General features: G+C 42.1%; 2 protein-coding genes across 2 annotated transcripts; both read right to left on the bottom strand.

The window, feature by feature from the left end:
• Positions 1-16,011: 16,011 nt before the first annotated feature.
• On the bottom strand, positions 16,012-16,200 carry BT62DRAFT_909094 (uncharacterized protein; the record flags this gene model as incomplete). Its single annotated transcript, XM_043183735.1, has 1 exon — positions 16,012-16,200. A coding segment is annotated over one exon (189 nt), but the record flags the coding sequence as incomplete, so codon positions are not given.
• BT62DRAFT_1046565 (uncharacterized protein) lies at positions 16,051-16,884 on the bottom strand. Its single transcript, XM_043178485.1, has one exon. The coding sequence runs from the start codon at positions 16,453-16,455 to the stop codon at positions 16,279-16,281; it is 177 nt and encodes a 58-aa protein (XP_043034674.1). The 5' UTR covers positions 16,456-16,884; the 3' UTR covers positions 16,051-16,278.
• Positions 16,885-18,386: the final 1,502 nt, after the last annotated feature.

Genomic DNA, 18,386 nt, shown 5'->3' with positions numbered 1-18,386 from the left:
TGTTCTTTGTCAACTACGGAAGGAACCCACCAGTTGCACAAACCGGACGGGTTCATATGACGATGCCAGCCTCAGGGGACTTTGCAACAACCATGGCAAAGATCCATGAGGAGACCAAGATTGCCCTGGACAAAGCTGCTTTATCAATGAAAAGGCAGTATGACAAGCATCAGCGACCAGCACACAAATATTCAATCAATGACAAAGTCTGGTTAAATACCATGAACCTTCACCTGCTGAGGCCAAAACAAAAATTGGCAGACAAACGGACAGGACCATTCAAGGTCCTGGCTAAAATCGGTGAATCCGCTTACAAGTTGCAACTCTCAGCAACTTGAAAAATCCATAATGTTTTCAATGAAACATTATTGACACCATATGTCACACCAGCCTTTCCAAACCAAGAACGACCGCCTCCCCCACCAGCAGAACTCATCGATGACAAGAAACACTACGAAATCGATGAAGTTCTAAATCATAAAACCCGATAAGTTAAAGCACGGGGTGGCGGAATGACAACAACTGTTGACTATTTAGTCAGCTGGAAAGGCTACAGACCAGAATCAAACTAATGGGTCAACAAAAAATATATGAATGCAGAGGACTCTATTCGCAACTATGAACAGAGAATCAATGCCGTCAATAATGGGGGGATTACAGAGCATCCCATGGGATATACACCGAGAAGCAATGTGTCTCAAGCATCCGATGGATCTACAAGCAGCCTGCAACATACCAAAAGTCATGACATAACAACAGATGGTACCAACAGAACAACACTCTCGCAGTTCGAGATCCTGCGGGAGACAAACAAAACAATGAAGGGCCAAAGTCTTTATGAGCCTGCAGACCGACAGATGGGTCCAGCAGATCGGCCACCTCCTTCCAAGGGGGGGGGGTCTACTCTAACTTAACCATCGGGATGATGGTCTTAAGGAGGGGGTAATATTACGATTTTTTCTATTTTTCTTTCTTTTTCTTCTCTTTTTCCTCGGAAGTGACCCCTATCTTTGCTTAGTCAGGGTGCTTGGCCAGCACTTATGACCACGGGAACGCTTAGCTCAGCAGCCCAAGTCGGTCATTCTCCTGTCGCACTGCTGTGAGCTGTGAAGAGAGAGACAATGCCCTTTTTGTCCTCAAATTGCAGTGCACAACCACAGCTCCGCAGCAAGACAACAGCTTTTTGTGGAGAACCTGGCAATGGTAGGGGAAACAGCTCTACAGCAGACAATATCTTTTGTGAACAGTTATTTATAGTGCAACAGCTAAACAGTATTTAAGTAGCTTAGTTCTCGCTGTAACACCCCAGTCTCGAACTAAAGTTTATCTTCACCAAACTACTCTCGAGCTCTTGCTACTTGAGCCTTGACTCACTGCCGCTATTAACTCTTGTGAACTCAGTCAGACATACCCAAAAGTCGAGGTACCAAACTGTTTATCACGTGTTGATAGTCACATGAAACTTGGGCTTAACAACAAGCAGAAGATAAAGGACTACAAGATGAGTGACAGGATGGCCACTGACTACTTCAATGAGTTAGAATGACTTGGTAAACTCACCAGAGTATGAGAGAACACAGCTGACATGGGATGAATGGTCAAGTACATGAAGAGGAGACTGCTGTCCTCCTATCTTAAGATCATTTCAGATCTTGGGCATAGTATTCCAGTCAGCTACAAAGAATAGAAGACCAGAATTATCATTATGTGGTGAGAATGACAATCGCAGAAGGTGGAATCATCCACCCTATTATACAATGGACACAGGAACCAGAGACAGGGCTGGAAGCCCTCTACCTCTCAGACAACCACATCCTCTGGACCTGGTGACTCAGCCCCAACTTCTTAATACATCAAGAAGTAAACTGATATGGGCATGACATATACTAGAATGGGTAAGCCAATAGATGTGGATTGCCTCAAGAAGGGAGGTAAGTGCTTCAATTGTGGCCAGAAGGGCCACATGGCATGAAACTGTCTGCAGAAGAAGAACAAATACACCCAAGAAGACATTCGGGCATAGATCACCGAGCTGATAAAGGAAGAACAGGACCTCAGCTAAGATGACAAGGCCAAGGAGGTAAAAGGTAAGGCCAAGCAGTGAGCGATCCTACTGACTCAGCCAAAGACATAAGCAAAAGATCACAAACTTGTTAGGCTCAAGCCACATATGATAAACTAATATGACTTCATATTCAAGTCTTCCATTAGAGTTTACTTTATGTACTGTTTGTTGACTCCCTGTGATTCAAGGCTTTGTGTGACTAGCTCGAGAGTAGAATAAGATGAAATAAACTTTAGCTCAAAGCTAGAGATTACCAGTGAGAGCAAGCTCCTTTAAATACTATACAGGGTCTTCTAATAATATATTACATACTTATTGTATATCTCTCTGTCTCTGTGCTCATTGTCCTGAAGCATTATTATCATATATAATAGGCTGGTTGTGTGTCATCAAGCAATGCTGTTGTATTGAAAGACAATAACAGACTCAGCTAGTTGTGATGACTAAGCCTTGTCTTATGGTCTTAAGCACTGGTTCTGGTGCCCTGACTAAGCATAAATAGGGGTGAAATGATGGAGAATGGTGAAAAATCATAATATTATCCCCTCCTTAAGACCATCATCCTGATGATTTAATTTAGGGATAACTTACAGTCCTGAATAGTGTCGTCGGCATGCATGAGTTTTTCATTGACCCACTGGTTGGATTCTGATCCATAACTCTTCCAGCTGACTAGATAGTCAATTGTGGTCGTCATACCCCTCCTGCATGCTTTGACTTTGTGCAATTTATGGTTGAATACTTGGTTGACTTTATAATGTTTCTTATTGTCAATAAGGTCCAGTGGCAGCGGAGGTGGCCTTTCCTAGTTAGAGAAGGCCAGTGCAATATAGGGTGTTAATAATGTCTCATTAAAGACATTATGGATTTTTCAGGTGGGTGGTAATCATAGTTGGTATGCACTCATACTAACTTTTGTGGTAATTATGAAAGGATCAGTGTGTTTGTCTGCCAGTTTTTGTTTCAGGCATGGTAGGTGAAGATTGGTGGTGTCTAGCCATACTTTATCACTGATATTATATTTGTGCACTGCCCATTGATGTTTATCATATTGAGTTTTCATAGTACTGGCAGCCTTTTCAAGCACTGCCTTGGTTTCTGTGTGGATCTTTGCCATTGTGGTGGCAAAATCTGTGAATGCAGGAGTAGTCATCTGATATTGTTCTGATTGTGTGACAGCTGGATGTCAACCATAGTTAATGAAAAAAGGGGTTTTTCCCATTGCCAAGTGGACTTAGTTGTTATGTTGGAATGCAGCAAGAGCCAACCATTCCACTCAATCATCTTGTCAATAGTTAATGAATAAGCAAAGGTATTTCTTGATTTCCTGATTTATGCATTCTATCTGCTCATCAGTTTGAGGGTGATAAGCAGTAGATGCATTGCATTTGATATTTAAAAGCCAATAGAGGTCATCCAAGAATTTGGACATGAATTGAGGTCCTCTGTCTGAGATAACCACTTGTGGCATGCTGTACTTAGCATAGACTTTGTCGCATAGGATTTTTGCTCATCCTTCTGAAGTTAGTTCTGTTGAACAGGCAATTAAAATGATCGCCTTTGAAAATTGATTGACTATGATGATGATGACATCATAACCATTGCAGTCTGATAACCTAGTAATTATGTCAACAGAAATGTGAGTCCATGGTGATGATGGTACCTTGTTAGGATGAAGCAGTGCAGCATGGGCCTGTATTGAAGATTTGCCTCATTGATAAACCTTGCATGCTTTGATGTATGCAGTGATATTATTTCCCATCTTGGGCCACCAGTATTCTTGCAGTACTAATTCCTTGGTTTTCACAATGCCAGAATGGCCAGCAGTGGTGTGGTCATGGCAAGTTGTGATAATCTTGCCATGTAGCTTTTGATCTCAGGGAATGTAGATTCATCCATCATAGCAGATTAGTCCTTCTTTCTTCATCATCCCTCATTCGTGATTGAGGGATGGGACTACTTGCTGATTCCATTTATGATTATCACAAGTCACACTTTTGATGCACTTATGAATTTCCTCCTCTGTCAGCATTATCATGGCTTGGAAGTGTTCAGGTTGGAGTAAGATTATTCCCTCATTATCAGCCCCCCCCTGATTATGATCTGCCCTTTAGCTAAGTAGGTCAGCCTTTTTGTTGGCTGTGCCTGCTTTGTGATAGAGAGTATATTGATACTGGCTAAGCTCTGTGACCCATTGTGCTTGCTGATGGTTTAACTTCTGTGGCTGTTGAAAGTATCATAGATTTTGGTGATTGGTCCAGATTTTGAACACCTCTGTGGCCCCAATCAGATAATGCCACCACTCCTCCAGAGCAAGCATAATGGCCAGCAATTTCTTGTTGTAGATTTTATAGTTGCACTCAGTGATTATTAATATCTTAGAAAGGAATGCAACCAGGTGCCATTTCTCATCCTGTTCTTGTGACAGTACAGCACCAATGGCTCCTTCACTAGAGTCAGCCTCAACTCAGAATTTCCCTTCTTGTGTGGGAATAGCAAGTATGATGTCTTCAGCTAGCTGTCATTTCAGGTTGTTAAAGGTGGTTTGCTGAGAAAGACCCCATATCCAAGAGGCATTGCTGGTCAGCTGTGTCATGGGCCAAACAATTTTGCTATAGTCTCAGATAAACTGTCAGTAAAAGTTGGTGAATCTGAGGAACAACTGTAACTCCTTTTTCTTGGCTGGCTCTGGCCATTCAGTTACTCCAGTTACCTTGATGAGGTCCATCTGAATGCTTCCTTCACTAATGATGATACCAAGATACTTGGTTTCAAGTACCTCAAATTCACATTTCTCAGCTTTGAGGAACAATTTGTGTTTCCTCATGAGTGCCAACACCTGTCATATCAGCTTCCTATGCTCCTCCTTTGTCCTTGACATGATCAGGATGTCATCAAGATAAATGGTCACTTTTCCAGTGATGATAAGATCCTTGAATATATTATTCATCATCTACTGGAATGTGGCTGGAGAGTTAGTCAGCCCAAAAAACATGACTGTGGGCTTGAATAGTCCTCAGTTTGTTCTGAATGCCGCTTTTCATTTGTCCCCCTCTTTAATATAAACATTGTTGTATCCCTATCAGATGTTGAGCTTGGTGTAGTATTTGGCACCTCAAAGTTTGTCCATCAGTTCTGAGATCAATGGAAGAGGATATCAGTTTTTGATTGTTATTTCATTAAGCTTTTGATAGTCTTGGACTGGTCAAAGCTTGCCATCCTTCCTCTTGATGAAGAAGAATAGTGATACCATGGGGGATTTTGATGGCCTGATGCATCCACTGAACAAGTTCTCATCTAGAAACTTGTCAAGTTCTTGTTGTTCATAGTGACTAAGTGGATACATTTTGCAGTCTAGGTTGGTGTTGGTGTTTGGGATCAGTTTAATCACATGGTTCCAAAGTTTTGGTTCTGGCAGCTCATCAAAACTCTCCTTTTCAAACAAGTCCTTGAAATCATGTGCCTATTCAGACACCATTTCTTTGAAGATCTTCTCCTCCCACTGTTCATTGGCTTTAGCAGCCAAATTATTGGCATAGTGAATAGCATGAATGTGTAGTTCATGCTGGAGGTCTATAGCAAGGATGGTTTCCCCATCCTCCATTTTCTCATCCCACCGATCCTCTGAGTCTTTGTCAGATAACTCAAATGGGATCTTTCAACATTAGCACCTTGCAAACATAATTTGTCTGGTTTTCAGTTGATCAGTGGGTTGTGTCATATTAACCAATCATGACCAAGGAAAACTTTCTTGGTTCTGAGATTCATGACCACCAGGTCGACTTGTTCAGAATGATCACCAATCATGAGCCTAAGCTCTACAAATTCAGTGATCGACCTGGCTTGGTTTTTGGTTTCATCAGTGTTGTAGACTGGGATCAGGGCTGCAGTGGCCCAGATTGGGAGTTTATGCTTGTTGACGAAAGCTCAGTTTATAGAACTCCCTATGCATCCACTCTTGATAAGTGCTGTTACTGCATGAATGGATTGGGACATGAGGGTCTCTATCTGTCCTTTAATGATGAGGTCTCATCCAGGTGTTTTAAACTGCAGAATGAACTTTCATGGTCTGCAGAGTTTGTCGAGCCACTCTAAGGCCCAACATTATTCTGCCCTCTTCATTCCTTCTACCATCTCATCAATCACTTCTTTGGCTCAGGTTCTATAGACCTAATTTTTAAGTATGGCTTTCATTGTTGCTTTGTCCTTAGTGTCCCTGATTGCCCTCCAGGTCCATTCAGTGTCAAATGGCTTGAGCCAGGTATTGGGGCTCTCTGTCTTTGTTCAGCCTGGGGGCACTTGAGTTTTTTGTTGCAATTCTGTGGTGTGCAAGTTAAAGTTCTGAGGTATATTTGAATGCACAATATGAGTAGGCATAGGGTCAACTATAAAAGTACTGTCAGTCTGGCTAGCAGCTGAAATTTGCACACTATCAAGTTTTTTAGCTGGTTCAGTGGAATTGCTCACTGTCTGGCCTCCTCTTTTACTTCCTCCACCTTTGTTTCTGTGCCAAGTCCTTCTTCTTCTTTTTGCAACTCAGTGATCTGGGCTTATATGTCTTCTCAGGTCTGCTTCTTCTTTGGGCAGTCTTTGGCCATATGGCCTTTCTGCCCACAGTTGAAGCATTTGCCCTCCTTCATCTGATCTATATCTATCAGCTTCCCAGCTCCTGTATATGTTGTTCCCATCCCAGTCTTCTGACCCTCATAAGCAGGGGCTGTCAAGGGTCCTGATAATCTCTTGGCAGTTTGCTCTGACTTGTTCAGGGTTGGTGGGGTCAGCTTCTTGTATAGTCTTGCAGTGTTGATGATTCTACTTTCTGCCTTTGTCATTCCTTGTACATCTCAATGATTTGTTCCTTTCATTTATTGTATCCTACTGGCATTAATACATTAATGCTGATTGCAGAAATCATCATAATGTATGAGGAGGAGACTCCTCTCTTGAGGGCCTCAACCATCCATCCATTGTTTGCCACATCATCTCAAATTCCAGTGAGCTTTGCAAGGTGTTCTAGCTCATGAAAGTAGTCTGTAGCCACTTTATCTCCCATTTTGTATTCCTTGATCTTTTACTTGTGAACTTCTTGCACCACTAGATCAATAAATTTGTCATTTAATATCTGTTTAAACACTGGCCATGAGGGGTATCAGTAATGCTCCTGAGTTGATGATCAAAAGTTTGGGGAGATTAGGATCTACCAGATTTTAGCTTTTTCTTTGAGGTAAAAGGTAGTGAACACAACCTTGTTTATGTCAGAGCCAAGGTATCCAATATACACTTCAAAGTACTATTCACAGTTGACCAGAAATCAGTCAATGTCATCTGAGGCTCCCTTAAAGGGGTGAGATTTTCATAATAAATCAGGCTGACATTGCAAAACAGCAGTGTTTTCTGGCAGAGCATCTATTGGATTGGACCATTCTGAGAATGGGGGGTGATCCCATTCATGTGGGGGCCTGAAGAATGAATGAAGGGAGAAGTCATCAGCAATTGGACTTTCCTTCAGGATGGCATCTTTTCAGATGATTACTCCATCTTGTATGGTGAATCCAAGACAGATGGCCTCAGAGTTGTCTCATACTAGTTCTTTTCCAGCCCCACTAGTCTCTGCTTGATTAGGGAGTGGCTGTCCACCAAGGAGTTAATTTCCCCTGCCAGTCTAGGGGTTTCAGAATCCTTTGTGCTATAATGCTGAAGTATTCAGCTGGTTTCAGGTTCTAGTGAATCAAGTTGCCATACTTTGGATTGATGGGTCTGATGTTTCAGCCCAGCTATGAATAGATGGTGCCATGTAGACAGCTTATTTTGGTGGAATGAGTAGGGAGCTCAGCATTGGTTTCAGTTGGTCTTTGTCTTGGTATGGGGGCATCAGCTTGAGGGGATCTTCTAGATGCTGTCAGCCATATTCTTCCTAAGTATATTTCATTATGGCATACTGTAAAATGTCTTATTTTTTAGTATTGTCTGCATATTTATATTTTATCCCTAAGGGCGAGGTCTTCCAGTGGACATCCCTCCACAAAAAGAGCATTCCTTGCTTGTATAGTCCTTGGTATTCCTTTTCCCTTTCCCATTCCATTTCCTCTCTTAGTGCTTCTTTATCAGTATCTTCATCAGCATATTCCATAAATTGTTCAAGCGTGAAGAGACCCTCACTGTCTTCCTCATTGCTCTCATTCCCACTGTCCTCTTCCTCAAGGAGGGAACTGACAGGTGGATCATAAATGGACAGAATAGCTGGCCTGAGCATCACTGGAGAGGCTGTCATTGATCCTCCTGCTGGGTCCAGCAGTATTTTGGTCAGATCCAGGGGCTGTAGTTTGGATGGGGACATTTGGGAGATGACTGTACCATGTTCCACCATACACTCTTTCTTCCTCCAGTTCTCAGCTATAGAGGCCAAAGTTTCATTGGAACTTAGGGTCAAGGAACTGATGAGCAACTCTACTCCCCAGGAATTGACAGAGGGCTCTGTCAGGGATGTAGGCATTATCAGGTACTTGAAGCCCATAGGCTCTAAGGACAGAGTTGGCATTGGAGGAAATGGTATTGGTTTGGGCAGGATACTGGAGAGAGGGAGGATGGTTTTCTCTTCTGGCCTGATCTCATTAGATGGTCTCTTCTCTGTCAATAATGTTTCCAGTTGATTCTGCCCAGAGATCTGTTTCTGAGTCAGGCTCCTTGAAAGAAGAACCTGAAGTGTCGGTTCAGAGGCTGTAATAGCTAGGGGAAGCTGACCCTAATCTGGTGGCTTTCTCTCATCGCTCCTGTCATCACCTCTGACAATTGTACCTAGCTTCTTCATACTCTTGCTGGGCCTCTGCTTGTGTATATGCTGCAAGCTCTTCTCAAGCTTGCTCAATCTCTCCCTGTCAGGCTTGGTTCTGCTGCTGCTGCTGTACTGCACTGTTGTAGTCAAAGGAGATTGTGAGATCCCAGTCTGAAAAGACTCATTGTATAATCCTGTCTCAGGCAATCCTTCCTCTTGCACTAGCTGTTCCTGCCTCTGGCTGGCTTCCAACATGCAGGTGGTTATGAGAGTCCTCAGCAGCAGCAATGGCAAGCTCTACATTTGTGAAATCCTGGTGGGTGCTCCTTCTGTGAGGGTCATTGAGCCCCAACCTGCTAATAGATGGGCTTGACTCAAAGGTGGTGTAGAGGGAATGATGAGGGGAGTTGAGGGTCATCTGGGGTCTCAAAGCCACCTGAGTGACATCAAAGGAGTCCTGAGCATGGTTTCCAATCTCTGAGATGACTGGAGAGACAGGAGGGCTGGTGGTGGAGATCAAAGAGATGTTACTGGGGATCTCCTCAGACTCCTGAGTGACATTCATCATCCAAGGGTTTCAGAATCCTGCAAGAGCAGGATTGCAGTCTCTACTGAGTCATCGAAGGGGGTATTGGGATCCCTCCTCTTTCTGAATGCTCTCTGAAGACAGATTGCTAGGTCCAGCTTCGGATACAGATCGTCTTTGTGGCTGGAAGAACATTCTGACAAAGGCAGAGATGTCATAGAAAAGTAGATCTGAGGTTACATTTCAGAGAATAGTATAGATCTGCTGGAATGCCTGATAGTGCCTGATATCTAAGCAGTTACTGATTGTTGTCTGTAGCAAAGAGTGATGATGGCTAGAAGCTCTAGTAGCATTCCAATAATGGAAGCTATCAGTTTAAAGAAATCATGATTTAGGTTGGCAGTAGTTGCTGATGGCATTTGGTTTCTCAGCACAATTGGGCTTAAGAAAGGGAAGATGAAGCTTCAAGCTAATTGTTAGGCTCAAGCTGCACATGATCAACTAGCACATGATAAACTAACATGGCTGTGCATTCAAGCCTTCTGTTAGAGTTCACTTTATGTACTGTTTGTTGACTCTCTGTGCTTCAAGGCTTTATGTGACTAGCTCAAGAGTAGAATGAGATGAAATAAACTTTAGCTCAAAGCTGGAGATTACCAGTGAGAGCAAGCTCCTTTAAATACTATACAAGGTCTTCTAATAATATATTACATATTTATTGTGTATCTCTCTGTCTCTGTGCTCATTGTTCTGGAGCATTGTTATTGTACATAATGGGCTGATTGTGTATTGTCAAGCAATACTGTTGCATCGAAAGACAATAACAGACTTGGCTAGTTGTGATGACTAAGTCTTGTCTCATGGTCTTAAGCGCTGGTTCTGGTGCCCTGACTAAGCATAAATAGGAGTGAAATAATAGAAAATCATGAAAAATCATAACAAAACTGCTGGACAGACTGACAATTATCTCTTTGTAGTACCATCTATGCCTAAATTATATATGCATTCAAATATACCCAACCTTATTGCTCACAAACATGGATCACCAAAAAACCTGACCTCAACAACTCAAGCACCAACAAAGGGCTGAAAGGGAGCAGAGAGCCCTAAAGGTGCATCATCATTAAAAGATCATCAAGCTAACTTCTCTCAACAGACTCAAATGCCTATGAGCCAAACAGGGGTAGAGAACCCCACTGGCTGGCTAAAACCATTTGAGACCAAATGTACTTAGCAGGCTATCAGGAACACAAGAAACAAAGAAGTGACAAGAGCCATACTCAAGAACTGAATATATAGGACCTGAGCTGAGGAGGTGATCAATGATATGATCACTGGGATGCAGAAAGCTAAATAATGTCAAGCCCTGAAATGGCTTGATAAACTACATGAACCACAGAAGTTCATCCAATGGACCAAAACTTTGGGTCAAGATCTAGTAACCAAAGCTTGAATCGAGACACTTACATTTTGAAACACTCACACAGTTGTGGCATTGATTGACAGTGGATGCACTGAAAGTTTCATTAACTATGCCTTCATCAACAAGCACAAACTCTCTACTCAGGCAATTGCAGCCCCAATTCCCATATATAATGCAGATGGAACAAAGAACCAGGCTAGATCAATCACTGAATATGTCAAGCTTAGGCTCACCATCAGAGACTATTCCAAACAAATTGATCTGGTAGTAACTGATCTAGGAACCAAGGAAATTTTCCTTAGTCATGATTGGTTAATTCGACATAATCTGCTGATTAATTGGAAAACTGGGCATATTATATTTGCATGCTGTTGATGCCAGAAAATTGCATTTGAATTACCAGATGCAGATCCTGAAGACCAATGGGACCAGAAAATGGAAGATGGAGAAATGATCCTCACTGTGGACCTGCAAAAGGCCATTGAGATTCATGCCATACATCACACCAATAACTTAGCAGTGAAAGCCAATGCAGAAAAAGAAGAAAAGACATTTGAAGAAATAGTACCCAAATGGGCATGGGATTTTTGAGACCTATTTGAGAAGGAAAGTTTCAATGAACTACCCAATTCCAAACCTTGGGACCATGCCATTGAACTCATCCCCAATGCTAATGCAAACCTTGATTGCAAAACATATCCACTAGATAATAATGAACAACAGAAGTTGGACAAGTTTCTCAAAGAGAACTTATCCAGTGGAAGGATTCGACCATTGAAATCACCAATAGCATCTCTCTTTTTCTTTGTCAAAAAGAAGGATGGCAAACTCTGACCAGTACAGGATTATCAGAAGCTCAATAAGATGATGATCAAAAATCACTATCTGCTTCCTTTAATTTCGGAGTTGATGGACAAACTCTGAGATGCCAAGTATTATACCAAACTGGATGTTCAGTGGGGATACAACAATGTGCACATCAAAGAAGGTGACAAATAGAAGGCCACTTTCTAGACAAACTATAGGTTGTTCAAACCAGTAGTTATATTCTTCAGACTCATGAATTTGCCTGCAACATTCCAATAGATGATGAATGATATCTTCAAAGATCTCATTGCAACTGAAAAGGTTATGATTTACTTGGATGACATTCTCATTATATCTAAAACCAAGGAGGAACACAGACAGTTAGTACGATGAGTGCTAGTCTTGATGAGGAAACACTGACTTTTCCTTAAGGCTGAGAAGTGTGAATTTGAGGTACTCGAGACTGAGTACTTTGAAGTCATTATCAGTGAAGGAAGCATCAGAATGGACCCTGTCAAGGTGACAGAAGTAACTGAGTGGCCAAAGCTGATGATGAAGAAGAAACTGCAATCATTCCTTGGATTCACCAACTTCTATTGACAGTTCATCTGGCACTATAGCAAAATAGTCTGACCCATGATGCAATCAACTGAGAATTCTCTATGGACCTGGAGAATTTCTCAATAGGTGGCATTTGACGATCTCAAATGCTGATTGGCTGAAAATATCATTTTAGCCATACCAAGCCAGAATGGAAAATTCAGGGTGGAAGCTGACTCCAGTGAAGGCACCATTGGAGCAGTACTTTCACAAGAACAGAATGGCAAATGGTGACTAGTTGTCTTTATATCGAAGGTGCTTACTGTTACTGAGCACAACTATAAAATCTATGATAAGAAACTCCTTGCTATAATGCTCACCCTCACTGAATAGTGGTATTACCTCATTGGAGTGGTCCAGACCTTTGAGATCTGGATGGATCATCAGAATCTCTGATACTTCTGACTCCCACAGAAATTAAATTGCTGACAAGCCCAATGGGTCATGGAACTATCCAAATATAAGTACATGCTACACTATAAGGCTGGTGCAGCAAACAAGAAGGCTGATTTTCTCAGCTGGAGAGCCAACCACAATCAGGAAGAAGATGATAATAAGAAAGTCATACTCCTACAATCAGAACACTTCCATGCTATGATCATGCCCATAGAAGAGAAGATGCATGAATGAATCAAGAGCACTATCAGGGATCCCCACAAGTGGGATCAAAGGATTGCCCCATCACTCAACCATGAGCAGGGCCTGAAGAAAGAAGGGGGATTGATCTGATATGATAAACGGATCTATATCCCAAGGGATCAGAGACTTTATGGTGATATTATTGCCACCTGTCATAATCATGCAACTGCTGGACATCCCAGAATCACTAAAACAAAAGAATTAGTCTTGAGAGAGTATTAGTGGCCTAAGATAGATTATGATATCATCTGATATGTCAAAGCTTGTGAGGTTTGCCAATGAGGCAAGACTTCAACACAACCCAGAGCAGCTCCACTCCACCCAAATGAGGTCCCTTCATCACCATAGATCCACATCTCAGTGGATATGATAATCGAACTTCCCAAAAGTGACAGCTATAATGCAATCATTGTTATAGTTGATCACTTCTTAAAGGTGATCATTCTGATCACCCATTCAACAGAATTGACATCAGAAAGATGGGCCAAAATACTACAAGATGAGGTTTATGCAAAGTATGGCATGCCTCAAGTAGTGATTTCAGACAGAGGATCACAATTCATATCCAAATTTTTGGACAATTTGTACCAACTCCTCAACATCAAGTGAAATGTCTTAACAGCATATCATCCTCAGATGGTTGGCCAAATGGAACAGGTGAACCAAGAAATTAAAAAGTATCTTCGACTTTTTATAAATTACTGACAAGACAATTGGACCAAATGGCTGTCATTAGCTGCTTTTCAACACAATAACAGGGTTCACTCAGCAACTGGCAAGACACCATTCTTTGTCAACTATAGACAAAACCCACCAGTTGCACAAAAGGAATGGGCATGAACAACAACCCCAGCATCAATAGACTTTGCCACAACCATGGCAAAAATCCATGAGGAAACAAAAGCAGCACTCGAAAAGACTGCTTTAACTATGAAGAAACAGTACAACAAACATCATAGACCAGCCCATGAATATTCAGTCAACAATAAGGTTTGGCTGGATACAACAAACCTACACCTTTCTCTACCCAAACAAAAGCTGGCAGACAAATAAACAGGACCATTCAAAATCATTGTGAAAATTGGCAACTCCATATATAAATTGCAACTTTCAGCAATTTAGAAAGTTCATAATGTTTTCAATGAAACATTATTAACACTATACATCACACTCACCTTTCCAAACCAGAAACGACCACCTCCACTGCCACCACAGCTAGTCAATGATGAAGAACACTATGAAATTGATAAAGTGCTAAACTATAAAACATAAAAGGTTAAAGCATGAGACAGAGACATGGAAACAACTATTGACTATCTAGTCAGCTGAAAGGGGTACAGACCAGAATCAAACCAATAGATGAACAAAAAATATATGAACATGAAGAAGGCCATCTATGACTATAAACAATGAATCAACAAGGTAGATGCAGAGAGGGTCATATTCAACATTACTTCTGAGAAAATATATTGACCTACCATCAGCAGAGAACATACAGCAAAGAGCAATGTCGACATTAAGGAGGAGCTTCCATCAATACCTGCTAATACAACACAGGTTATAGAGGATGGAGATACTGACACTGTGATGGATGAGCCAGAAATGGTGCAGCAATCAGGACCAGAGCATCCACCATCTGGTGGACTAGAAAGGACTGTGGATGCCAACATCACAAATAGACCAGGAGACTTATCCCTAAATTAGCCATCAGGATAATGGTCTTAAGGAGGGAGTAATGTTATGATTTTTCCTATTTTCTTTTCTTTTTCCTTGGAAATGACCCCTATCTTCACTTAGTCAGAGCACTAAGGCCAGCACTTAGGACTGTGGGAAGGCTTAGTCAGCAACCCAGTCAGTCATGATCTTATTATGCTGCTGTGTGCTATGAAGAGAGAGACAATGCTCCTTTTGTTCTCAAACTGTGGTGCAGCAGTAACAGCACAACAGCAAGACAACAGCTTTTGTGGAGAGCCTGGCAACAGCAGGGGTAACAGCTCAATAACAGACAATATCTTTTGTGAATATTTATTTATAGCCAGATAACAGAACAGTATTTAAGTAGTACAGTTTTCACTGTAGTAGCTGCAGCATTAAGCTAAAGTTTATTCTCCACTATCTTATCTCAAGCTACTTGCAACACCTTGACTACACAACTCTATTGACACATCAGTGAACTCAGTCAGTCTAACCTGAAGTGCAAGGTTCTGAACTGTTTATCATGTGTTGATAGTCACATGGAATTTAGGCTTAACACTTGATAAAAGGCTCAAGAGTGAAATAGTATGAATAAACTTTAGCTCAAAGCTGGAGTTATACCAGCAAGAGCTAGCCTACTTATATACTACTTGTCTATTGAGATAAATATAATACTACCTATTGTGTCTGTATGAGCCTTTGTGCTCATTGTCTTTGGTTGTTGTTGCTATCTACAAAAGAGTCATTGTGCATCATCGAGGGTTGTCATTGCATCAGAGAACAATAACAGACTTGGCTAGTTGTGATAACTAAGCTAGTCTCACAATCCTAAGTGCTGATACAGATGCCTTAAGTATAAATAGGGGTTAAAACAAATAAGAAGATGAAAAATTGTAACACTTTAGTGTCTAGAATGGCTGCAAATCCATGGTTTACAGGTGTTTTATCATCTGCCTTCTCTGCTGTGTTGGCTTGGGCTGTCTTTTTAGCCTTGTCCCATAGCACTTGCCCTGTTTTGCATCCTCCCTCTCTATAGCAGTCCCTCTCAACATAGTTGTCATGGCCACAGTTGTTGCAGTGCAGGCCATTGTTGCTCCCTTTCATCTCTCTTTTTCCAGTAGCCTTTTCTTCACCCTTTTCTTTCTCTGTATTGTTGCTCAAGAACATTGCCAAGTTCTGTACAGACTCATCAATGTTCTTCTCCACCTGTCTTTGATCAGCAGTCTCTTGGATCCACTAAATCAGAAGGCTACTTGATACAGGCTTGCCAATCATCTATGAGGCAATGTCAAGTATCTTGAGTGTGGGTCTGTAGCTTATCAGGAGTGATGTTCAGATGTAGGTGGCATAAGAGTCATCACTTATAGATCTCCTCATTGCAGTGAGTTCTTCTCTCATTCTAGACATATTGGTAAGGTGGATTCAGATGTCTCCATCATCAGGACAGTGTTGATTTTGAAGCTTGTTGAGTAGGTTTTGCTATGTCAAAACACCTTTTCTTCAAAGATGGAAGTGAGCTTCTTCCACATTACAGCAGCAGAGGGTTTATTTTTAATCTGCATGAAGATCAAGGTGCTGACGGTTTCATACATCATCTTGTGGATCTGTGCCTCCTTCTGGTCATATGCATCCTGAAGGGTCAGTTGCTTTTCAACTTCATTTTCAAATAAGAGTATAAGATTTCCTGGTAGGTAATAGTCTCCATCTGTCTCTGTTATCTCTATAGGCTTCTTAGCAGTTCCATACAAGACTCATCTAAGCCCTTTTGAGATGGCCACATTTGGGATCTGTTCCTTGTATAAGATGTAGTTTGTGCCATCATCTTTTAGGTGGGGCAGATTGAGGAGTTTGATAGTAGAGGTTGATGAAGACATGTTATCAGGGCCCATAACCTGTTGAGCAGTGGACCTGAGAATCTGAGAGGACATGGCAGTGACACAAGGGCAATGAGGATTAGCCTGAAGCAAGAAAATAGATGTATCTACTATGGATCAGTAAGATACAGTATAAATAGATGTAATGTACTCACATCTTAGCAGGCAGTAAGTCGCTAAGATGTGTGGCTATGCTAACAGTGAAAATCTCTAGAACCGGTAACTAATTTGGAGTCCGTATGACTGTACCTGCGGTCACGGCTCGTACCCTCAACAGGAGGGCCAGTAAAGACTAACTGTTGCCAACAGGTCCGCAGACAAGTCGGTGCTTTGCACCTCGCAGAATGGAAGAGACTAAACTTGTAGTTAGCCTCCTCGCATTGAATCCATGATACGTTTTAAATGTGAGGGCAGAGATGAATAGTGTTCGTCGTACAATTTCTTCAGGCTAAGTTTGCTGCACTTAGTAAAGATCGGTAATCGGTACATTGGAATGGAAAGAGCATACGAGGCTGAAACTATGGCCACATTGGAGATAGACATTCCTGACTCTGTAAAGAAGCGATGATCTGAGACTAGAGCAGATTCAGTCGACGGCGGCACATTTCGTGTAGGTGTCGGCCGGTGCGCACTTGCTTTACCTGTCTACAATCTCTGCTAATTCGGATCACCGGGATATCCTCGACGTAAGTTCGCTCGCAGGAGGGCCTACCATAACCGAACTTTCTAGTCTTTCTGGAGGAATTCTAGGAGCGTGTCAGATCGGATTGGGATATCATGCTCACCCCGCCGAATGATCTCTTCTACTTATAGGGTGCACACGCCTTGTTTCACCTTGCGGTGCCGAGACAATTTGTGCGCATAGAAACAGACTGAAGACGACTAAGGGCCGACATACCACCACTTTCACCCCTCCCTCTAATAACATGGCCAGCAAAAGAATTCAGTGGGCCGGCCGGGACGTTGGAAGCAGCATATACGACAACCTTTCCCCTCTCCCAGCCATTCCCCTCTATCTCCGCAAGTCACAACGGCACAAGCGGCGTCCGTCTCCTTCGTCTCCTTTTCGCTCATCGCCTCTGTCTCCCCACTGGAAGCCGTATGTCGTGACCTCTTATCAGTTTTGTGGTAGATACTCAGTCATCGAAACAGCCGTCCGAGAGCTCCTAAGGACGATTCTGAGTGACTGGAGAGCATCATGTCACACTTCAGGGAACCGACCGTACATTCTTCTTTCTGGTTGGTAGCTCATCAACAGTTCGCTGATGCTCATGGCTGAGATTACTTGCATGCAGTACCGTCAGCAGAAGAGACATATAGGGTGAAAGAGCTATAGCATGTCGGAGATACATTATCTCCTTTAAGCGCCAATGTATACCGGAGTGCGAGGATCCAAAAAGTAGGGCTTTCATCGTGCCATCCGACTGCAACGAGTTTGGAGATCTGCAACTATAAGATAAAGAAAATGATGACAGATACACGATCCACTCCATCCATTGTCCATTAGACATTGAATCGAAGAGTTCGTTAAAGAGGGAAGGCTCGCAGGCAATCGAAACAACCGTCATTTATCCATGCGGTCAAAGTGCTCGTTCAGTACTCCATTTCCGAAGAAAAACGTACAGTTAAGCCAGTTTGAATTAGTGTAACTTCTATTTTGTAAAAAGTACGGTTCTCGAATGCAAGGAATCAGCCATCAGCATGTTCGAATGCGAATTGGATGCTATTCAAGTTTCAACGAGAATCTTAAAGAGCGTCGCAAGTTCAGATTCAAATTCAAACTGGCAGAAGATGTCTCGGTTCGGGTCTTCTTCACACCATCTTCTCTTCCACCTTCACAACTCTGAGGTAATGTATGTCAGCTACGTGAGCGACTGTCATTCCCTAGCCCTATTTCTTACTTTTCTCATCTCGTTACCTGGGAACCTCGGGCTGGTAGTCCTGTAAATCCATAGAAAACAATACGTTGAGATGTAGTAGAAATT

Source organism: Guyanagaster necrorhizus, assembly GCF_019112545.1.
Source record: "Guyanagaster necrorhizus MCA 3950 unplaced genomic scaffold BT62scaffold_41, whole genome shotgun sequence".
Classification (NCBI taxonomy): domain Eukaryota; kingdom Fungi; phylum Basidiomycota; class Agaricomycetes; order Agaricales; family Physalacriaceae; genus Guyanagaster; species Guyanagaster necrorhizus.
This window is presented reverse-complemented; position numbering and strand designations above follow the sequence as displayed.

What these genes read in the sequence shown, in the direction of transcription:
- BT62DRAFT_1046565 (XM_043178485.1), bottom strand. Translation starts at nt 16,455, where the DNA reads ATGTCCTCTCAGATTCTCAGGTCCACTGCTCAACAGGTTATGGGCCCT.